Source organism: Schistocerca americana, chromosome 4 (assembly GCF_021461395.2).
Source record: "Schistocerca americana isolate TAMUIC-IGC-003095 chromosome 4, iqSchAmer2.1, whole genome shotgun sequence".
In the NCBI taxonomy this organism is placed as follows: Eukaryota; Metazoa; Arthropoda; class Insecta; order Orthoptera; family Acrididae; genus Schistocerca; species Schistocerca americana.
In genome coordinates, this window is record NC_060122.1 from 819492203 (window position 1) to 819517477 (window position 25275).

Below are 25275 nucleotides of genomic sequence, written 5' to 3' on the forward strand. Positions count from 1 at the left end.
GTACAGGTTTTCTGTGAAAAGTGACTGCAAGAAAGAAAATGATGTACTGTGCACTCCTGTGAAAATGTGTACTTTTGTTTTCATTGTCACAGTCCGTTGTAAGTAGAGTAGCAGGGTACTTAAACCATTGAACGAATTATTTCTCCCACCTATATTCTTTCTCATTACATATAATTTTAATTGAAAATTGTAGACACAGTACTGTGCTGTTTAGTTTTCTTTCTCATAGTTGGATTTCACAGAAAACATGAAAGTTGCATTTATGGCTTATCAGCTTATGATTAGAATACTATTATGGAATCTGAATTTACAGTAACAATAAATAAGGCTCGAGGTCGGAGAGAGGGGGAAGAGACAACTGACATGGGGTGTGGGTAAGGAGGAGGCATGAGGCAAGGAGGAGGGTGGGGTGGGGGGGTGGGGGGGATGCAGAATGGGGTGGGCGGAAGTGTAGTGCTGCTTGTGGGAGTGTGTGAGGAAATGGGGGAGACTGAAGAGGGCTGCTAGGTGCAATTGGGAAGGGGTAGGTAAGAGGAGGACAGGGACTAACAAAGGCTGAGGCCAAAGAAGTTACAGGAATATAGGAAAAGATGCAGGGAGAGTTCCCATCTGAGCAATTCAGAAAAACTGGTGTTGGTAGCAAGGACACAGGTGGCACAGGCTGTGAAGCAGTAATTGAAGTGAAGCACATTTAGTTGTGGTGCATGTTCATCAACCGGATGGTCTACCTCCCTCTCGGCCACAGTTTCTTGGTCGCCATTCATACCCGCAGACAGTTTGTTAGCCATTATCCCCATGTAGAAAGATGAAGAGTGGTTGTAGCTTAGTTTGTAGATTATGTGACTGCTTTCACAGGTAGCCCTGACTCTGATAGAACAGAAGATGCCTTTGACCAGACTGGAATAGGTGTTGGTGAGAGGATGTATGGGACAGGTCTTACACCTAGGTCTATTGCAGGGATACGAGCTATGAAGCAATGGACTGCAAAGTAGGTATGGACAAGGGTACTGTGTATGTTCGGTAGGTGGCAGAATACAACTGTGGGATGGGTGGGATATTCCTCATTTTTGGGCACAACAAGAGGTAGTCAAAACCCTGATGGAGACTGTTATTCAGTTGCTCCAGACCTGGGTGGTGCTGAGTCAAGAGGGGAGTGCTCCTTTGTGGCCATACAATGGATATGCGGGAGGTGGTAAGTGGCAGTAGAGACAAGGGCAGTAGATGTGTTTATGTACAAGTTTGAGAGGGTTAATTTGGTCTGTGAAAGCCTCAGTGGGACCCTTGGTACACTTGGAGATGGACTGCTTGTCATGACAGATGTGATGATCATGGGTGGCAATGCTGTATTGAAGTGACTTCTTGGTATGGAATGGGTGGCAGCTGTAGACGTGGAGGCATTGATAGTGGTTGGTAGGTTTGATAAGGATGTAGGTACTGATGTAGCTACCTCTGAGGTGGAGGTCAACATTGAGGAAGGAGGACCAGGTGAAGCAATGGGGAAGAAGGTGTTGAGGTTTTGGAGGAATGTGGACAAGGTGTCCACACCCTTGGATCAGATCATGAAGATATCAATGAATCTGAACCAGATGAAGGTTTTGGGATTCTGGGAGGTTAGGAAGGATTCCTTGAGATGGCCCATGAATAAACTGTATCAAAACTGATTACAAATTATCACAGATAACATTAAATAAATGGTGCCAAGCGAGTACTCATTACTGTAACATACATTTGTTTGTAGGTGATGCGTTCAAAGGAGAATTAATTATTGGTGAGGAAGTAAAACTATCAGTCACAGTCGGATTCAATAGTAAGGAAAAAACACTTTGTACAATTAATAATTCTCTCTTGTAATAAAATGGAAATAAAATTTTTGGTCCAGTACCTACTTAGGTCACATGTACATTGAAACTGATCAAGTGGGCACTTATTTCCAGTAAGGAAGAGAAGAACAAGGTGTCCACAGTTCACTGTTCCTGACCTGTACATACTACCATTTGAATTACCAGCAAGTAGAACTGACAGCTGTTCGACACTGCAAGTAATGGCTTGTACAGACTGTATCAAAACTGATTACAAATTATCACAGATAACATTAAAAAGTAAAATGCATCATATAAAAAACTTAATTTTGTAGGAATTTTCTGTTAGAATGTAAATATTTTAAGAGTAAAGGATACCACTCATTGAAAAACAGACTTGTTGAATCGTCGACAATCACACAGGAGAGTCAGTTACAAATGAGCACCAATGCAGTCACACAATATCACCCTTGACTGGAACCATTGAACTGTACCCTTCATCAGGGTTTGATTATCTATCATGCCCTAAAATGAGGGACATCCTACCCAGATCCTTCCCACCCATCTTAAAGTGGTGTTCCATCACTCACCCAACTCACACAGTATCCTAAACAATCCCTATGCCATTCCCACTCCTAACTCCTAGCCACAGGGACCGAACCCCTGTGGAAGACCCAACACTTCCTATTCCAATTGTGACACAGGCTTATCTATGAAAGCAGCCATGTCATATACCAACTTGCTGCAAACCTTGCATAGCTTCTTCTGTGAGTATTTTAGCATGTGCAGGGCTGTGCTCCTGCATATTTGACCACATTTATGTATAAGCTTGTCATGCCAAATACCGCCTCTGCCTCAATGCGCAGGATGTTTAAAAGCCTCCTGTAATTGCCACTGCATCCAGGGGTGCCAGCACACGATTACAGGGTGTGCAGGTTGTGGTGCATAGTGCAGCACTCTGGCACCTACTTGTGTCCATGTGGGCAAGTGTCCGTGTGACATGATGCATATACTCTTCCATCACACACATACTTATGTCAGTGCATTGCCTGTCAGTTGCGCATTACACCCCAGGCTCCGACTGACCAACAGCCACTGCAAGTCACAGATACGGTTCAGAAGCCTGCCTCAGCTGCTGCCTGCAAACGTGCCATCTCACTCTCACCATGGGCCTCATAAGATGTTGCACTTCCACTGGCCACTCACAAGGGCATCACTTCACAGCATGTGCGTGTTACTGCCCACGAGACCATAGCCTGAAGGGGCCGTGTCAAAAAGGCGTCTTGTTAGTCATCAATGGGCAGCCTACGAGCTCACAGCCTTGTGGGACGGTGTCATGATTTATCCTTCCTACTCCACATCACTTTGACATTTATGTGCACCTATTAGACACTGTCGAAGATCGGCATTTCTGTTACCAAGTTGTGTGGAGAGCCATTCACAGAATGTATACGTAGTTTAGTCTTGTTAATAAACAGCCGTTATAGCCAAGTGGCAGTAGTGAAGTACTTCACTACTGTCAGTTACACCACTCAGTTAAGAATGCTTCGGTAAAGGCTATGAGGCTAATGGTTTTGGGTGGGTATAAGTGCTCTCCTCACATCTACCATGATCAGTAATGGTGATGTGGCTCATAGTTAGTTTTCCTGAAGCACGGTTTCTTTTTCAACATTGTTCATGTGGTTTTCAATCAAATGGATTTTTGCTTCTGTACTAGTTCATTTTGATGGAGCAATGTATTCATGCTTATTGCACCGTTGATTGGTTGTCTTGATTTTGGTTGGTATTCATTTGAGTTCATTTCACAAATGGCTTCAAAGGATTTTAGTAGTTGCAAGTATGTGAACTTGGTTTCTTGGTAGTTGTTCTGTTTTTCTGCATATGTCAGGAGGTCCAGTCATGTTTTTTTACAAGTGTGAATTCTCTTAATTTATGATGCAAGTCTGTGTTGTTTTCATTGTTTAAAGATTCTAGTTCCACTTTGCTGGCAGCAAGATATCAGTGTCATTTTGTATTATCACGTCTATCCAATCGTCGGAGCTCTCTTTGACTCCAGTCACTCAGTTACAGGGTCTGCAAATTCAGAACCTGTCACAGAGCATAACTCACCCAACTCACGTTTTTGCTAGAAAAGCTGTATCTCTCAGCACGCAACTCCTACACTGACTTTTCGGGTGTTTGATGGTCACAAAGTGGAGTGGGCCCTATACCACAACAATTGGGGATAAACTTCATAGCATATGGCACATAAGGTAAGCAGCACAGTGGTTACTTTACTGTAAGTGCGGATGCAGAAGTCTTTTGTCTGTATCGTCAATTTTTCCCAGACCCTCATCTGGAGGAGAAAGACGGTAGAACGGTTAGACAGTTGCTTTTGGTTGTGCCAAGTGTGTTCCATTTTCTTGGTTAATGAGAGACAATCTCCCCCACAGTGTTCAAGTGAGCAAGATCATGTACAGTATTCCGACTGGGCATCAATTCTTTTGTGTATGGTAAGATGGACACTTTCAGCCAGACAGTATGCAACATTGTCATGCCTTGTGGCCCTCAGTTTCATGTTCATAGAGTTCTACAGAGGAAGTCCCTCTGCTCTCAGCCCAGCCCTTGCATATGATGCCATCGGCCACTGGTCCTGACACGGCCAGCCCCACATCACCACCGAGCCTACTGATGATGACTCCTACCTTATTGTCATAGCCGTCCCTCCCATCATCACCAGCCCAGTTGATAATGTTGCCAGCCTTCCTATCAGTCCAGTCATCACCAGCCCTATCATGGCCAACCCCACTGTCGTCACCAACCATAACGACGATGATGCCACCTTTCTCCTTGACAGTTCAGTCATCAATGGCCCTGTCATAGCCTATGCTGCAGCTGGTACACCTGACTCGATGGTGTCGCCATGACTGGCTCAGTGGCCTCTCCCACCATTGCTGATGGCCCCGCTGCCAGTATCACTGTCTGTGCTGGCACCACAGTTCTGCCATGTGTTCTTCTGTGCCTTGGGTAGCGCATTCATTGAAAGTTTGCTGCACGCCCCACCTACCCCTGGCTGTCCCTGCCGTTGCCTCCAGAGGCCAGTTATCATTCCCCCACATGGACACGGCATGTTTCTTTTGTTGGGACCATTTCCTTGTGATACTTAATGGATTAGTTGTATATATTCTTGTGAACTGCACTGAGATTTTGGAAGTTTTTGTGAAATGTGTAGGTGATTTTTGTATTCTTGTGTCTCAGATGTCAATGGTCCTGCATCACATGCTCAGCAATCTTGTTAGTTGTATCTTGCATTTCTATTCAAATGTTCATGTTAATCCTTGGGTTCTTTTTATGCACAGAATTTTGATTTCATTCACCACATATGGAATGCAGCGTTGTGTTCCAGTATTCAGCAATTTCTAGGTCACTTTTCAGGAACACGTTTACACAATGGTTGACTGTACTATAATTCCATTCCAGTTTGAGACAACCTACATTTGTGGCTGTGTTGTACCTTCTCCCTTGGCTGCTATGCTTCTCTGAGATTGTTGCACCATATCATTTTAAGGTTGGACAGGTGTGGTACGCAGGGCTGCAGCCCCGCACATTCGGCCACTACAGTTACATATACACTTTCTGGGTAAAGTAAGACCCTAGCCTCAGCCCGCATGATTTTTATCAGTACAAGAGTCACAGACCTGTGTACTGGGAAACCTCCTGCAGCTGCCACAGCATCTGGGAAAACCACATGAGACACTATGTGGCATGCAAATTGCAGCACACAGCATAGCAGTCAGGCACCTACTTGCACCTGCACAGTCAGGCATCCACATGACACTGTACATGTACTCTTCTGCTGGACACGTACATACGTTGGCACTCCGCCCCTCGATGACGAGTTACGCTCCAGACCCTGACCGACCGACAGCCACTACAAGTCACACATATGGATTACATGCCTGCCACTGTCACTGCCATTGCCCGCCAAAGTGCCATCTCATCCTCACCAAGAGCTCCATGAGACACTGCACTTCCATCAGCTGCTCACTTCGCAGTATTTGCATGTTATTACCTGCGAGCCCACTGTTTTGAGGGACTATGCCTTAGCAGCACCTTGCTGTTCATCAGTGGACTGTCTACGAACTCCCAGCCTCGTGCAACTGTGTCGTGATTTATCCTTCCTGCTCCCTACCACTTTGATGTTTGCTGACTTTGTTGTAGTGTGCACCTGTTAAGCACTGTCGAGGGTTGACATTTCTATTATCAAGTTCTGCAGACAGTTGTAGTCTTGTTAATAATTACTTGTTATTGCAAAGTGTTTATCTCACTAATGAGAGTTAATCCCTCAGCTAAGGACACTTTAGGTATGACTACCAATCATCTGTCCACCAAGATGAATGGCCACCACCAAACTGCTGGAAAGAATAGTTTCAATACCTGATTTACAGCCTGGGCCATCTGGATCCTCTCCTCCACCATCAGCTTCTCTGAACTATGCTGATGGAAGGTGTCCCTGCAACACATCCTTCGTTTCCCTAACAATCCTGGTCTCAGTCTCTGGTAACTCACTGTCTCCACACCCTCCATGCAACAGTTTCCCCTCCCTCCATTCCATCACGTCACCCAAGTTCATGTCCTGACATCACTTTCAGTGTGTGCTGATACCCAGGTATCACATGCCATGTCTCTCCTGTGAACCTGCCACCCCTCCCTCCTGCATTCCTTGCCAGCAAACTGCCTGCCTCCCTCCAAGCTGCTAGCCACCCACCTCAACCTGTTTTCCTGCCTGCTACCTCTCTCTCCCTCAATCCACTGTACCCAATACAATCGCCACTCCCTTCTGAGTGTATTTATACTATAGCTTGAGAAAGGATTACTCCAAATGCTAACAAGTTTTCTTTTTTTCTTTGTGTGCCTGTCGATGACACAACACTTCTGCTTTTTGGTGGGTGGTCTACTCTACACCTACAATATTTACATATTAATAACTATAAAGTTTAGATGTATGGACAGAACAAAATTTCATGATGCACTCTTTAGGATCATATCAAACAGCAAAACATCATCACACACTGACTGGCAAAGACTGGCCTGTGCTGTGCTCAGTGGTGGAAGTAGAACACTTTCTACTGTGTAATTTTGTGGGAGAGAACAAGCACACTGGATTATCTAAATACACTGAAAATAAAGGATGCACAAAAAATCACACAAATACGTTGAAACATGGTGGACACTCAAAATTAATGAAAGGTAGATGTACATAAAATAGGACTATAAAAACAGTACTAAGTGAGCTTGACCTTAATTGAAATGAATGTTGTGTTGTTGTTGTTGTGGTCTTCAGTGCTGAGACTGGTTGGATGCAGCTCTCCGTGCTACTCTATCCTGTGCAAGCTTCATCATCTCCCAGTACCTACTGCAACCTACATCCTTCTGAATCTGTTTAGTGTATTCATCTCTTGGTCTCCCTCTACGGGTTTTACCCTGCATGCTGCCCCCCCCCCCCCCCTACCCCCGATACTAAATTGGTGATCCCTTGATGCCTCAGAATATGTCCTACCAAGCAATCCCTTCTTCTAGTCAAGTTGTGCCACAAATTTCTCTTCTCCCCAATTCTATTCAATACCTCCTCATTAGTTGTGATCTACCCATCTTCAGCATTCTTCTGTAGCATCACATTTCAAATGCTCCTATTCTCTTCTTGTCTAAACTATTTATCGTCCAGGTTTCACTTCCATACATGGCTACACTCCACACTAATACTTTCAGAAAAAACTTCCTGACACTTAAATCTATACTCTATTTTAACAAATTTCTCTTCTTCAGAAACCCTTTGCTTGCCATTGCCAGTCTACATTTTATATCCTCTCTATTTTGACCATCACCAGCTATTTTACTCCCCAAATAGCAAAACTCCTTTACTACTTTAAGTGTCTCATTTCCTAATCTAATTCCCTCAGCATCACCTGACTTAATTCGACTACATTCCAATATCCCCATTTTGCTCTTGTTGATGTTCATCTTATACCCTCCTTTCAAGACACAGTCCATTCCGTTCAACTGCTCTTCCAAGTCCTTTGCTGTCTCTAACAGAATTACAATGTCATTGGCAAACCTCAAAGTTTTTATTTCTTCTCCATGGATTTTAATCCCTACTCCGAATTTTTCTTTTGTTTCCTTTACTGCTTGCTCAATATACAGGTTGAATAACACCGGGTATAGGCTACAACCCTGTCTCACTGCTTCCGTTTCACACCCCTCAACTCTTATAACTGCCATCTAGTTTCTGTAAATAGCCTTTCGCTCCCTGTATTTTACCCCTGCCACCTTCAGAATTTGAAAGAGAGTATTCCAGTCAGCATTGTAAAAAGCTTTCTCTAAGTCTACAAATGCTAGATTTTGGTAGTATTCTGGTCGAACATCTGTAATAATTCACAGGAGACTGTAGTGGAATGATAGAAGCAAATAAGACTGTTCTGCCAATCTGTAGTATTTAAAATTACAATGAATTCATTTATCACATGTTCAAATAGACGCATAATTTTATATCAATGATCTGTTATCTTCTTTGCTCCCCCATCCACTGTGAGACCTGTAGCTACATGTTCCGTATACATGAAACATCTTTGGGTGCCCACACTGTCAATGGAATTTACTGAATATTGCTATGATAAACGTACGCACCTGAACTGGAGGTTTGCCACCAGACTGCTTGAAAGACTCCTGTGACTCAGAAGAATAACTGTGCACTTCTACTTTCGGCTCTGTGCCTGTAGTCAAAGTTGATGATGTCACCTGACTTGTAGATGACTGCATAAATACAGATCTCTTCACACTGAAAGATGAAGATTCTATTTGCTCTGAAATGTTGCTGTTCAGCAGTGAAGGCAGAGTAGGCGGATCTGAAAATAATAACAAAAAATTAAAAATAAGAAAGAAATCTGTGTCATCAACAGGTTGGTCTTAAGCTGGCTGTTGTGGTCTTCAGTCTGAATACTGGTTTGATGCAGCTCTCCATGCTATTCTATCCTGTGCAGGCATCTTCATATCTGAATAACTACTGCAATCTACATCCATTTTGCCCTGCTTGCTGTATTCACCTCTTGGTCTCCCTCTATGATTTTTACCAAACACTTGCCTCCAATACCAAATTGACAATTCCTTGCTGCCTCAGAATGTGTTGTATCAACTGATCCCTTCTTTTAGAAAAGTTGTACCATAAATTTCTTTTTCTCCAGTTCGATTCAGTACCACTTCATTAACCTAATCTTCAGCATTCTTCTATAGCACCGCATTCCAAAAGCTTCTATTCCCTTCTTGCCTGTACTGCTTGTTATTCATGTTTCATTTATGTACAAGCCTACACTTTGGAAAAATACCTTAAAAAAACTTCATACATACGTAGATACACATACATATCAGCAGTTATGGACCCTGATCATATGCTGATCTTACAATGTTGCTCCACATGTGGCGATCTTGTGCACTTTGGATCTAGTTTTCATGGACACCCAATCACTGAAGATCCTTCTGCCATTCATCCTCCCATCACTTCCTTGGTTTTGCAATTGCACAAGTTCCATCAGGTTTTCCCGTAAGCACAACCTTAGCCTGGCACTTTTCTGTCCTCCTGGTGATAAGCCCTACCAGGCATATTCTCCACACATTCATTTTTTGCACAATGTTCACTTGTTGCACTAGGTCGTACAGTTCCTGGTTCTTTCTACATCTCTTCATGGACTTCCTAACACTTAAATTAATATTCACACATTCTTTCAGTATTTTCATCAGCACCAGTGCTAGTTAGTATATAAACCTGTACTACTGTGGTGGGCATTGGCTTCTTGTCTATCCTGGTTACAATAATGTGTTAGCTATGCTGTTCACGATAGCTTACCCACAATTCTATTTTCTTATTCATTATCATGCCTACTCATATATTACCTGTATTGGATCTTGTATATATCACCCTGTACTTACCTGACCAGAAGTCACGTTCTCCCTGTCTCCACACTTCGAAAATTCTCATTCTATCTAACTTCAGCCTATGTGTTTCCCTTTTTAAATTCTCCAACCTGCCTACTCAATTAATGGATCTAACATTGTACGATCTGATTATAAAATGCCAGTCTCGTTTTTCCTGATGACGATGTCTTCATGAGTAGTCCCTGCCAAGAGATCCAAACGGAAGCCTATTTTACCTCCAGATTATTTTTATCCAAGATGATGATATCATCATTTAACCACAGAGAATAGATGCTTGTCCTCAAGAAAAACAATGAATGCAGTCTACACTTGGTTTCAGCCATTTGCAGCACCAGCTCAGCAAGGTAATGTTGGCAAATGTTACAAGGCCAGATCAGTCAGCTGTCCAGACTGTTGTCGCAACAGCTACAAAGCGGCCTGCTGCCTGTCTTGAGAAACCATATGTTTCTCCGGGCTCTCCACAGGTACTCCTTCATTGTGGTTGCACCTGTAGTATGACTATTTGTATCATTGACGCACTCAAGCCACCCCACATCAGAAAAGTCCATGGTTACTACAAGAGGCCCAGGGTTCATAAAGGAAGCATTCTTTCCACCATAACATTATATCAATATTAAGTAAATACTGCACTGCTATCAGTGTTATTACATGACAAGAATTACCTCTAACACAGAAATAATGATACACATTAATATGAAATGCAGCAACAAAAATATGAAAGTATCATGATAAAATTTGATCCACACTTCAGTAACATGGAACATTGGTTGCAGAAAGCAATGGCAGATGCACAAAATATTAACATTTCTAAATGTTGCCTCTGTTTCAGTTTTCATATTCTCAACTGATGAATCTTCAGTCACCACAGATACCCAACAAGCTGAGAAATATATCCTCACTCAACTGACTTTTAGCAAACAAACATGTTTTTTTTTTTTTAGCTATTACTCATAGTTATAAATACATTATCACCAACAATAAACATATCACTTTCTCTGTAGTATTGCAGCTAATTGCTTTTAACTTTATGACCATCTACCTAATTTCCCCACAATAGAACAACATAAGCCAAAGCAAACAATGGAAAATCCAGGATGGGATGTAACAATATTGTGAAAAGGATAGTTGCTACTCACCATGTAGCGGAGATGCTGAGTCTCAGATAGACCCAACAAAAAGACTGTCACAAGAGAAGCTTTCAGCCAACAAGACCTTTGTACACACACACACACACACACACACACACACACACATGGCCACAGTCTCTGGCAGCTGAAGCCACACTACGAGCAGCATCAGCAGCAGCAGCAGTGCATGATGGGAGACGCAACTGGCTGGGGGTAAGGAGGAGGCTGGGGTAGGGAGGGGGAGGGATAGCAAGGTAGGGGTGGGAGACAATGAAGTGCTGTTGGGGAGCATGAAGGGATGAGGTGGAGAGAGGATGGGGCAGCTAGATGCTGTCGGCACGTTAGACAGAGGGTGGGGGAGAGATGGAGGGGGCGTTAAGGGGGGGGCAAGGGTTGCAGAAAAGAAGAAAAGTAAAAAGACTGGGTGAGCTGGTGGAATAGAGGGCTGTGTAGTGCTGTAATGGGAACAGGGAAGGGGGTCGATGGGTGAGGACAATGACAAATGATGGTTGCGGCCAGGAGGGTTAGGGGAACGTATGATATATCACATGGAGAGTTCCCAGCTGTGCAGTTCAGAAAAGCTGGTGTTAGTGGGAAGTATCCATATGGCACAGGCTGTGAAGCAGTCACTGAAATGAAGAATGTCATGTTGGGGAGCACACGCAGCAACAGGGTATTCCAGTTGTTTCTTGGGCATAGTTTGTACAACCAACAAGCTGTCTGTCCAACAAACTGTGGCCAAGAAACAACAGGACCACCCTGTTACCGAGTACAATGCCCAACATGACTCTCTTCTTTTCAATGACTGCTTCACAGCCTGCACCAGATGGATCCTTCCCACCAACACCAGCTTTTCTGAATTGCGTAGGTAGACACTCTCCCTGCAATACATCCGACATTTCCGTACCCCTCCTGCCCTCAACCTTTGTTAGTCATTTTCCTCATCTGTCCAGCCCCTTCCCTGTTTCCATTCCAGCATTACACAGCCATCTATTCCACCAGTGCACCCAGTCTTTTTACTTCTCTCCTCTTTTGGTCCCCCCTCCAACACCTCTCCCCCACCCTCCGCCTAATTTCCCGACTGCACCTAGCTACCCTACCCTCTCTCCAACTCATCCCTGCATGCTCCCCAGCAGCACTTCATCGTCCCCCACCCCTATCCTGCTATCCCTTCCCCACCCTGTTGCCTCTCCCGTCACGCACTACTGCTGCTGCTCATAGTGTGGCTTCAGCTGCCAGAGAACGTAGTCATGAGTGTATGAGTTAGTTTGTGTGTGTGTGTGTGTGTGTGTGTGTGTGTGTGTGTGTGTGTTCTATTTTTGACAAAGGCTTTGTTGACGAAAAGTTTTTTTGTGACAGCCTTTTTGTTTTGCCAATCTGTGACTCAACTTCTCTGCTATATGGAGGATAGCAACTCTCCTTTTCATAATTTTATTATAAGCCAAAGTAACTGGTTTATGACACATTAACTGAACTTCTGTAATCCATAACGTTCGAGAATTGGAAAAAAATAACACTTCAAACATATTTGCCTGTTGTGAAGGACTTAATGCTGATTTTTTTCAGTGTGACCTCAGTGGCTGATGTGTGTTAAATCTAATTACATATATTTACAAAAACATTCACATTTTGTTTAACTAACCTTGTACGGTGAGTAAAGCCAGACAGGTTGCTTTTCCCACTTCATTTTCTGCAACACAAGCCACTTTGCCAGCATGACTGTTTGCCACACAAGGAATTGTTAGCACCTGACGCTCGCCACTTGTTGAGACTAGAAAATCCTTTCCAGATACGGGTTCATCATTGAAATACCATTTGACCTAGAAATTTAAAAAAAATTTATCAACTGAAGGCAATTATGAAGATCACAGTTCTGTTGTAGATCTTAATTTTTCTTCCCTCGGCCCAGTAACCTGATTACCAAGCTACTGTTTAAGACATAATTTCAGCCGTGGCACAGCTTAGCACTATAACAGAGAGGAAACATTATCACAGAGGGGAGCACCACCAGGTTCAACTGATGACTGATCCACAAACATAATTTATTTTTAGTACCACAGATCCACCTACAAATTAAAGATAAATTGTTACACCAATATGAGAAAACATGTATATAAATATATAGACAATAACCTAAATAATCACAAAAAATTATTTAAATAACTTAACCTGACCACAGCCTATAATATTTTATACCATTTTGATGAAGTCTGTCAGAACACTACCATCTTTCATCATATACAAAATCCTTTTTTTATTATTTCTTGTGAAAGACAGCTGTAGCCCTGGCAGAAGTAACATGATGGAATATCTTTCTTGTATTAACATAGCAATTTTTTACAGTACCTTTGGTGCAAATTATCTACATACCATCTGTAAGTCATATCATCTCACAGCATGAAAACTGCTGGGCATTACAGTTGCAACATCATGAAAGGTGAAATGCAAAGGGAAGCGGGGGGTGGGGGGCTCACACACACACACACACACACACACACACACACACACACACACACACACGTGCACACTAGCGTGAAATGTACTATGTGCAACTACACAAGGCAGGCAGCTGTAACACCAGTTACATTCTCTACACTGGTGGCGATCAACCCGGTCCCTACTGCCCATTAGCGAGCATTCCAGCTTTCGTGGTGGTTGTTGTGGTCTTCAGTCCTGAGGCTGGTTTGATGCAGCTCTCCATGCTACTTTATCCTGTGCAAGCTTCTTCATCTCCCAGTACCTACTGCAGCCTACATCCTTCTGAATCTGCTTAGTGTATTCATCTCTTGGTTTCCCTCTACGATTTTTACCCTCCACGCTGCCCTCCAATACTAAATTGGTGATCCCTCAATGTCTCAGAACATTTCCTACCACCCAATCCCTTCTTCTAGTCAAGTTGTGCCACAAGCTCCTCTTCTCCCCAATTCTATTCAATACCTCCTGATTAGTTATGCAATCTACCCATCTAATCTTCAGCATTCTTCTGCAGCACCAGATTTTGAAAGCTTCTATTCTCTTTTTGTCTAAACTATTTATCGTCCACGTTTCACTTCCATACATGGCTACACTCCATACAAATACTTTCAGAAACGACATCCTGACATTTAAATCTATACTCGATGTTAACAAATTTCTCTTCTTCAGAAACGCTTTCCTTGCCATTCCCAGTCTACATTTTATATCCTCTCTACTTCAACCATCATCAGTTATTTTGCTCCCCAAATAGCAAAACTCCTTTACTACTTTAAGTGTCTCATTTCCTAATCTAATTCCCTCAGCATCACCTGACTTAATTCGACTACATTCCACTATCCCCGTTTTGCTCTTGTTGATGTTCATCTTATACCCTCCTTTCAAGACACAGTCCATTCCGTTCAACTGCTCTTCCAAGTCCTTTGCTGTCTCTGACAGAATTACAATGTCATCGGTGAACCTCAAGGTTTTTATTTCTTCTCCATGGATTTTAATACCAACTCCGAATTTTTCTTTTGTTTCCTTTACTGCTTGCTCAATATACAGATTGAATAACATTGGGGATAGGCTACAACCCTGTCTCACTCCCTTCACAACTACTGCTTCCCTTTCATACCCCTCGACTCTTATAACTGCCATCTGGTTTCTGTACAAATTGTAAATAGCTTTTCACTCCCTGTATTTTACCCCTGCCACCTTCAGAATTTAAAAGAGAGTATTCCAGTCAACACTGTCAAAAGCTTTCTCTAAGTCAGCAAATGCTAGAAATGTAGGTTTGCCTTTCCTTAATCTTTCTTCTAAGATAATTTGTAGGGTCAGTATTGCCTCATGTGTTCCAAATTTCTACGGAATCCAAACTGATCTTCCCCAAGGTCGGCTTCTACGAGTTTTTCCATTTGTCTGTAAAGAATTCGCATTAGTATTTTGCAGCTGTGACTTATTAAACTGATAGTTTGGTAATTTTCACATCTGTCAACACCTGCTTTCTTTGGGATTGGAATTATTATATTCTTCTTGAAGTCTGAGGGTATTTCGCCTGTCTTATAAATCTTGCTCACCAGATGGTAGGGTTTTGTCAGGACTGGCTCTCTAAGGCTGTCAGTAGTTCTAATGGAATGTTGTCTACTCCGGGGGCCTTGTTTCGACTCATGTCCTTCAGTGCTCTGTCAAACTCTTCACGCAGTATCATACCTCCCATTTCATCTGCATCTACATCCTCTTCCATTTGCATAATATTGTCCTCAAGTACATCGCCTTGTATAGACCCTCTATATATTCCTTCCACCTATCTGCTTTCCCTTCTTTGCTCAGAACTGGGTTTCCATCAAAGCTCTTGATATTCATGCAAGTTGTTCTCCTTTCTCCAAAGGTCTCTTTAATTTTCCTGCAGGCAGTACACAGTTTCAGGGAGAGCGTAAGGGAACAATTGACAGGAATGGGGGAAAGAAATACAGTAGAAGAAGAATGGGTAGCTTTGAGGGATGAAGTAGTGAATGCAGCAGAGGATCACGTAGGTAAAAACACGAGGGCTAGTAGAAATCCTTGGGTAACAGAAGAAATATTGAATTTAATTGATGAAAGGAGAAAATATAAAATGTAGTAAATGAAGCAGGCAAAAAGGAATACAAACGTCTCAAAAATGAGATCGACAGGAAGTGCAAAATGGCTAAGCAGGGATGGCTAGAGGACAAATGTAAGGATGTACAGGCTTATCTCACTAGGGGTAAGATAAATACAGCCTACAAGAAAATTAAAGAGACTTTTGGAGAAAAAAGAACCACTTGTATGAATATCAAGAGCTCAGATGGAAACCCAGTTCTAAGCAATGAAGGGAAAGCAGAAAGGTGGAAGGAGTATATAGAGGGTCTATACAAGGGCGATGTACTTGACGACAATATTATGGAAGTGGTAGAGGATGTAGATCAGATGAAATGGGAGACATGATACTGTGTGAAGAGTTTGACAGAGCACTGAAAGACCTGAGTTGAAACAAGGCCCCGGGAGTAGACAACATTCCATTAGAACTACTGACGGCCTTGGGAGAGCCAGTCCTGACAGAACTCTACCATCTGGTGAGCAACATGTATGAGACAGGCTAAATACCCTCAGACTTCAAGAAGAATATAATAATCCCAATTCCAAAGAAACCAGGTGTTGACAGATGTGCAAATTACCGAACTATCGGTTTAATAAGTCACGGCTGCAAAATACTAATGTGAATTCCTTACAGACGAATGGAAAAACTAGTAGAAGCTGACCTCGGGGAAGATCAGTTTGGATTCCGTAGAAATATTGGCACACGTGAGGCAATACTGACCCTATGACTTATCTTAGAAGACAGATTAAGGAAAGGCAAACCTACATTTCTAGCATTTGCTGACTTAGAGAAAGCTTTTGACAGTGTTGACTGGAATACTCTCTTTTAAATTCTGAAGGTGGCAGGGGTAAAATACAGGAAGCGGAAGGCTATTTACAATTTGTACAGAAACCAGATGGCAGTTATAAGAGTCGAGGGGCATGAAAGGGAAGCAGTGGTTGGGAAGGGAGTGAGACAGGGTTGTAGCCTGTTCCCGATGTTATTCAATCTGTATATTGAGCAAGCAGTAAAGGAAACAAAAGAAAAATTTGGAGTAGGTATTAAAATCCATGGAGAAGAAATAAAAACTTTGAGGTTCGCCGATGACATCGTAATTCTGTCAGAGACAGCAAAGGACTTGGAAGAAGAGCAGTTAAATGGAATGGACAGAGTCTTGAAAGGAGGATATAAGATGAACATCAACAAAAGCCAAACGAGGATAATGGAATGTAGTAGAATTAAGTCGGGTGATGCTGAGGGAATTAGATTAAGAAATGAGACACTTAAAGAAGTAAAGGAATTTTGCTATTTGCAGAGCACGATAACTGATGATGGTCGAAGTAGAGAAGATATAAAATATAGACTGGCAATGGCAAGGAAATTGTTTCTGACGAAGAGAAATTTGTTAACATTGAGAATAGATTTAAGTGTCAGGAAGTCATTTATGAAAGTATTTGTATGGAGTGTAGCCATGTATGGAAGAGAAATGTGGACAATAAATAGTTTGGGCAAGAAGAGAATAGAAGCTTTTGAAATGTGGTGCTACAGAAGAATGCTGAAGATTAGATGGGTAGATCACATAACTAATGAGGAGGTATTGAATAGAATTGGGGAGAAGATGAGTTTGTGGCACAACTTGACTAGAAGATGAGATCAGTTGGTATGACATGTTCTGATGCATCAAGGGATGACCAATTTAGTATTGGAGGGCATTGTGGATGGTAAAAATTGTAGAGGGAGACTAAGAGATGAATACACTAAGCAGATTCAGAAGGATATAGGTTGCAGTAGGTACTGGGAGATGAAGAAGCTTGCACAGGATAGAGTAGCATGGAGAGCTGCATCAAACCAGTCTCAGGACTGAAGACCACAACAGCAACAACAACAACAACAACAAGCATTTCACTAAAAGTTTAGCCTTATTTGAAATTGATTTTATCTCTACTTTTTGTACCCCATCAGTTAGGCATGAATGGAACAAGTTGTTCAACAAAAAACATCTTATTCTACCTTATTTAGTAGAATCTTATGGTTAACGGCATCATAACACTTATGTCAGATCTAAGAATATATCTATGATCCTCTCATCCTTGTCAAGAGGACAAAGTGTCACTTTTTCTAATTCTACTATGGCTGACTTTGTACATCTACTCAGTTGGTATCTCATTTTATGAAGGCTATCAATTATTCAAACACGTACTCAGAAGGGAACAATTTGCTATTCCCCCAACACAGAAAGAGAGAATTTGTTTCTCATAACAAATTACACTACATGATATAAAATGAAGTAGAATACAAACAGATCACGAAGATATACAGCCTACCTTTGGAGTTGGTTTACCAGTAACTATACACTCAAACTTAGTTGAATCTCCAGCATAAGCTGTCCTGTCTGCAAATAATTCCTTGAATGCAGGGAAAACTTGTTTATCCACTTTGCTTCTCACTTCTGTTATTCCAGAAGATTTAATTATGAGGTTTGAGAAGCATTTTGCTTCTCCATTTTTATTAGTGGCCTTCACTGTATAAACTCCTTTGTCCTCAGGAGATGTAGATTTAATAGTCAGGCTTACATTTCCATCTTTGTCATGCTGAAACTAAAAAGGAACACAAAAAATTCAGTTCTTCTCTACATATTCTGCACACTGGTGGTAATACAGCATGGTTATCATATACCAAAATATTTTATTTATTTACTCATTTAGATTAAAAACACATATATTCTATTCATTTTCACCTAATCACAGTTACTCCCCAAGCATATTCAATACTGTGGAATACGTTTAACAAGCTTTTAAGTTTTCAACACTTCACAGTCATTGAAGCATTACGAAGCATATGTGACTGTAGGCTTTACTGGGTGATGGTGTTGATATATCACGACGTTTTGGGAAGTGTCTGGCCAGAAGATGGGTAGTATGAGACTTTCCGAAACGTCAAGATATATCAACGTTACCACCCGGCTGGAGACTCGAGAAAGCTTCATCAGCATTATGAGGCAGGTTACTTTTTTGAGGAACAGTGTGAGGTGACGATAAGATGGACCTGGAAATATACCACACCAAAGTTTGGACAATGTAGGTCACAGCGTGTAGACATGCATTGTCATGATGGAAGATAATTCCAGACCTCAGCTTCTAAAACCACCAGTTCTAAGTGTTTGATTGACAGATTCATTCATTCATTCATTCATTCATCACATCCATAGATACCATCCAGTGGAAGAACCTTCAGGGATGGAAAATAAGTCAACAAAAGAAAAAAATCATACAAACTTAACCTGTGTACTTTATTAACAAGAAATTGTCACTATTCTGCTTAATTTACCCTACTTAAATGAAATTGAGTAAATTAAAAAGAAAGCTGGTACTCTGAAACAGGCTGCTGCCTCCTCAGGTATACTGTATAGCTGCTGTTTATCTGCTGTTAGAGGTGTAATGTTTACTTTATTACAATTGTGTTTTCCAAATAAATTGTTTTAGTTCTCTAATGTCTGAAGGTTTGTTAATGCCTTAGACAATTATGTTTCAAGCAAGGTTTTATGGGATATGAAAGACATGTGATGATTTAACAGAAAACTGTTACATAAACAAAGAGAGCTTTGTAGCTTTGTGAAAGATTCAAGAGAAGTCAAAAACCAACAGACAAACAAAATCTAAAAGATGCAAAAATGAGCGTAAAGAGATCAATGAGAGATGCATTCAATGGCTCTGAAAGTAAAATTTGTGAACCAAACTGAGTGAAAACCTGAAGAGGTTTTGTCCTTACGTAATACCAGTAAGCGTTTCGAAAGCCTCTATTCATTCATTTAGTGACCACTGTTACTGTTTGGAATGTATATAAACGATCAGTAAAATGCATCAGAAGCTCTTTACAACTGTTCGCAGATGATGTGCTTGTCTATAAGAAGGTAGCAATGCCAGAAGATAGTAATGATTTGCAGAGGGACTTACAGAGGATAGATGAATGGTGCAGGGACTGACAGTTGACCCCTAACATAAATAAATGTAACATATTCTGCATACATGAGTAAAGAAATCTACCATGCACAATTGCACTACAGATGACAAATTGCTGGAAACAGGATCTACTGTAAAATATCTAGGAGTATCTGACCTAAGTGACCTTCAGTGGAACAACCACAGAAAATAAATGCTAGGAAAAGAAGATGTGAGACTGTGATTCAAGGGAATAATATTAAGGAAATGTAATTCATCTCATAAAGAGGTGGCTTACAAGGCACTTGTTCAAGCAATTCTTGAGTATTGTTCATCAATCTGGGACTCTTACCAGGTACAACTGGTAGAAGAGATAGAGAAGATCCAACAAAGAGCAGTGCATTTCATCATGGGATTGTTTAGTAAGTGCAAGGGCATATAGAGATGCCCAACAATCTCCAGCAGCAGATACTACAAGAGAGGCATTGTGCATCACAGAGAGGCTCACTGATGAAATTTGGAGAGTACTCTCAGGGAATAATTGGACAACATATTACTTCATCCCAAGTATATCTCCCAAAATCACCACAATGAGAAAATTTGAGAAATTAGAGCTAATACAGAGGCTTACAGAGAATAATTCTTCCCATATGCCATTCACGAATGGAACAGCGAAGGGAATATCAGTTAGTGGTACCAGAAGTATTCTCCACCACAAACTGTCAGGTGGCTAGCGGAGTACTGATGTACACATAGATGTATATTGTCACAAATTACTTGTGACTTTCAGTTGCACTCTGTTGTTTCTCATTGTAAAACTGAATCTGGCATTAACGATCCTGTTACGGTGCCAGTACTAGCTGATTACTGCAAATAGTTATATCTTCTAGCCAATCAAGCATTAGTTTTGAGATGCAGATTGTAATACCATGCAGCTGTGCACTTACCACTCTGTGAGCATCTGGCTTTATCTCACAATTGTTGAGGAGCCACTTTATTTCAGGTAATGGGTCTCCTTCCACACAACAGTCTAGGACTGCAGATTCTGTTTCACTGACCATGACATCTGCAAGTAGCTTAGTGAATTTTGGAGCTTTGCCTGAAGCCTCTTCTGTCACCTCTGGCGGCTTTGGCTGAATTTTTGGTTCTGTATCAGCCAGAGCTGCAACACAGAGAAACCAGAATTTCAAAATTCATTACTGCAAAAAACAGACAAGTGTCACAGTCACTACATATATTTTAGCTTACACAGTATCTTTCAAGCTTACTCTGCAAAAGGTTAGGCCAAATCTTAAGTAGACATTGAAGTTCAACAGGCTATTTACTTATGTCTGAAAAGAGCTATTACAACAATATAAGGAAAAGACAGATTGCTGCAGATGACACATTAAGTTCCAGACAGGCACAACTAAAAGATAATTACACCTAGCTTTTGGCCACAGCCTTCATCAGCAAAACAGAGACGCACACACACACATTCGTCCACACAAGCAAGCACACATCACACACACATGACCACCATTTCCAGCAACTCGGACCGGAATGCAGCTACCACATAGAATGGAAGCAGCAATCTGGAGGTGGCAGAGAAGGAGAAAGAATAGCAGCATATGGGTGGGAGGAGAGAAGAGTGCTGTCTGGCAGAGCCCAAAGGGACTAGAGTGCCAACAGGTGCAGCTTTGGTTGGCTGTCTGACATGAAGGTGCAGAGGAGGGAACGGGGAGCACAAAAGGAGAGGACACAGAAAGATGGGCAGGTGCATTGGTACAGGGCAGCACACAAAGAGGTTGTGAGATGATAATAAGGAGGAGGTAGCAGGACACACCGATTGGAAATTGTTGGGTGGTGGGCGTAAGTACACTTTGTTACCATAAGTTGAGGCCAGGATAATTGTGAGAGTGACGAATGTGTCATAAAGATAACTCCTATCTGCAGTGACAAAAATTCTCTTGCCCAGTATGCTGAGGATCTCAACAAGGCCTTCACACACAGGCACTAACCCCAAGCCTAGACCGCAAACTGATCTCCTGTGCCACACCCCCAATCCTCCCACCACCTCGAAGAACCAGCCAAAAGGAATGCCCCCTTCCTCACTCAGTACTACCCCTGATTGGAATAACTGAACCACATCCTTCGCCAGGGCTTTGTTTATCTATCACCATGCCCTGAAATGAGGGACATCCTTCCCAAGATCCTTCCCACCCCTCTGAAAGTAGTGTTCTGTCGCCCACCCAACCACCATAACATCGTAGTCCATCCCTATGCCACTCCCAATCCCAGCCCTTTGCCACAGAGATAATCCCTGTGAAGACGCAGGTGAAAGGCCTGTTCGGTCCACCTACCCAGCACTTCCTATTCTACTCCTATCAGAGGCTTATCCCAGCGCTTCACAGGCCGGGTCATCTGTGAAAGCAGCCATGTTATAAAGCAAGTCTGATGCAGTCAGGGCACAGGTTTTTATTTTGATATGACTACCAACCAGCTGTCCACCAGGATGAACAGACACTGTCAAACTGTGGCGAAGATCAAAGTACATCACACTGTGGCACAACATGAAGTTGAATACAACATGCTTGATTTCAATAGCTGCTTCATTACCCAAGCCATCTGAATCCTCCCCTCCACCTCTAGCTTTCCTGAACAGCTAAGATAGTAGTTTTCCTTACAACACATGCTCCCCTCCTGAAATCAGCCCAGCCCCAGCCTGTGGTAACATACTATCCATCCACCCTCCACCCAACATTTCCATCCCCTATGTCCTATTACCCCCTTCCTATTCTCATCTCCCAACCTCTTTGTGTTCTGCCTTCTGTCAATGCAGTCGCCCATCTTTCTCCTTCTCCACTCTTCTCCTTTCTTGTTCCCTGCCCCCCCCCCCCCCCCCACTTCCTCACCTTCACCACTTACCCGCCCCATGGCCACCCGACACTGTGCCCATTGACAGTCTAGTCTCTGCATGCTTCATCACACAGTGCTCTTCTCCCCCCCCCCCCCCCCCCATCCACACACTACTATGCCTTCCCTTCCTTGCCCCTTCCAGATTTTTGCTTCCATTCCATGTGACAATTGCATTCTGGTACGAGCTGCTGGAGGTGGCGGTCATCTGCGTGTGATGCGCGCTTGCTTGTGTGAATGAACGTGTGTGTGTTTTCTTTTCTGATGAAGGCTATTGCTGAAAGATAATATGTAAGTGTCTTTCAGTTGTGCCTGTCTGCAACATAAAATATCATTTTTATGATAAGTAGCAATCTATCTTTTCCTCTTGATATTACAAACTGGAGTTTCCATTGTTTGAAGAGCTATTGCAATTTCTGTTCATAAAATTACAGAAAGGAAGTATTATTTGAGATACGAAATGGTAGTATCACAGTAGAAGAAGAGAAAGACAACCCCACTCATAGTGCTGCAGTGAAAGCAATAAAATTCCCCTATACCACTACCACACAATAAAACTCCCTGCACTAGTGCCCTACACAAATCAAATTTTGGTCTTGGCTCCTCTTCTTGGTGTGGAATATTTTAGAAGGCAAGTCAAAATTTTCTCAACTTGGACGGAGCTGGCACTGACATCAATGAAATTTCATTTTCGTTATGTTGATACATGTTGCACATAGTCAAATATCCATAAGATATTGGGAATAGTTTGGTTTATATTGCTTTCAAAGAGAGGTCTTGTTGTGTTCATTTCATTCGAATAGATAAACTTGAATACTAAGCCATGATAAAATTTCCTGGTTTAGGCAGTCTTAACATTAACAGAAATTCTTATGAAGTAAGTGAGGATTTACAAACAATTGCCGAATTCATTATCAACAGCTAACGAACTGAAGAAACTGAAGATAATCCACATGAAAAGACTTCTGAAAACTATAACTACAGATAAACAACCAAGATAGAACAGAAATTGGTATTGGAAAACTGGTGATTTATGTAGTATTAGGGATATTCATTTTGTTCCATTTTTGGGCGGGCTTGGTTCATCTGAACAGTACCTGGAAGTTAAAAGACTCATAGTCAACGAACATCTTTTCTCAGTTTTAATGAATCATTCTGTCAGTAGTTAAATGTGGTGGTACCCACTACCAACTTGCCAGGTCCATCCACTGTCAAATTCACGTGCTGCCAGTGTATGTTTATTGCCATTATAAGATGGACTGGGTAATCTAAAACATCTGTGGTGTTAATGCCATGAGATCGACTAAGAACTTTGCCACTGCCATGTAAGAACGTCAGATACAACACATCTCAAATGACTGTCTAGCTTTTACCCACAGCCATGTCATACTCACGACAACGAAATTTATCTCCCAGTGTTTGGTGAATTGCCACCAAGAATACTTATGGGCTACCTTTACTGGAATCCCAGCTCTCAAGCGTGTACATGATTCACTGTACACCTGTTACCCACATGAGAGGGGATTAAATAGAACATAGACAATGTTAACAGTAAACAGCATGTGGTCTGTCCATGGGTTTTATCATGGCCTTGAAAGGGCTATTAGTGGATCTTATGATGTGTGTGACCAAGATGTCTAAAAACTGCCCCAATGTTCACTCCACTGCAGGTGTTGAATACATAAGAGTAGTTAATTTTAAACAAGGAATGAGAAATGATTGTGATAGTTTTGTGCCATGTTGGTTGATTGCTGTTCAAAATAAATGAAAGAGTAGCGGTCATTACAGATACACAAACAGTTGAGAACCTAGAGCACATAATTTTTGATAATTCTTTCTTAACCCAGATGGTTCAAGATGTTAGCAAGGAGTTTGATTTTCACTGGCTGTGACATCAGTAACCTACTTTTTTTCACAAGAATTTCACTAACAGTAAAAATACAATAGCAGTAAAGTGGGTGTATGACTCCTGCAACACATCCAGTTAGGTTACATTTGATCACTAAGTGGCATATGATTCACATTACAAAGAAAATTTTTACAGCTTTTCTCTTTTGAGGAAGCAGAAACATAAGCTACAATCATTCCAACTTACTCAGCATAAGGTATCTTTGTATTTATGGGATGTTATGTTTATGTGGAGTAGAGTGTCAGCATGTGACGATAGGTTTCAGAGGCTGGGGTGCCAAATAAGTAATGTTATTTTTGAAATATATAGAAAAAACCTGAGTGCAGATAAGAAGAGAAATTGTATGTTAGTGTTCATTTGTAATCCAGAATGCTTATCTGTGAAATAAATAGTTTTTGTTTTAAATGTAACGTTTGAAGAATTTATTGTGCCAAATGTCTAGGTAATGAGTGACTTCACATTTGAATTTTCAGTATTTAGTCACCCACACCAATACCTTAAATGTAGTGTAGACTGTCTGAAACAGGATTATGAGAGCAGTCTAAAATGACCATTTCTGTTTGGGAGAAGACCAGAGCAGATGCAAACCCATCTAAGGAAGAAAATGTGGGAATAGAACACAATCTCAAATTCTATGTAGTAATTTGACGAGAATAGGGGAAATTGGACTGGAGACAAGTGAAAAGTTTCGTGGTCTATATAACAAGTGGAAACTGCAAAGAAAGAAATCACAGAGAATAATAAGATCAAAGAAACAGTAGTGTAGTGTACACAATAGAACACTCATAGTAGGATATAATGACTTGTGGCTAAGTGGAATCAACAAATTTAATCCCAAAGGCTTGATACACCCTGTGGGATTTTCATCTAATTTTAAAGGAATTTGGCCTGTCTGTTAGATGAAAGAGGAAAAGATCAGTTTTGTGTCAAGGAAGCTAGCAGAGGACACAATACGATGGTGCACGTGTGGCAGTAATGGTAAAAAGCTATGCAGATTTCGAGGCGGAATTTCTGCAGGGCTACTGGTCAGAGAAAAAACTGGTCAAAATAAGTAAGTGAACAAAGATGCTGAAGAAAGCACAGAGCGCTAAAG

At 41.7% G+C, this 25275-nt stretch overlaps 1 protein-coding gene across 3 annotated transcripts in view; it reads right to left on the reverse strand.

Moving 5' to 3' along the window:
- The window catches only part of LOC124613951 (muscle M-line assembly protein unc-89), a 722488-nt gene that overhangs the window by 95082 nt on the left and 602131 nt on the right, over positions 1–25275 (reverse strand). For all 3 annotated transcript variants that reach the window (XM_047142722.1, XM_047142721.1, XM_047142719.1), the window contains 4 exons: positions 20326–20540; positions 17765–18037; positions 12534–12711; positions 8463–8680 (listed from right to left, as the gene is read on the reverse strand). In XM_047142722.1, coding sequence (XP_046998678.1) covers positions 8463–8680; positions 12534–12711; positions 17765–18037; positions 20326–20540 — 884 coding nt within the window. The remainder of the gene's footprint in view (positions 1–8462; positions 8681–12533; positions 12712–17764; positions 18038–20325; positions 20541–25275) is intronic.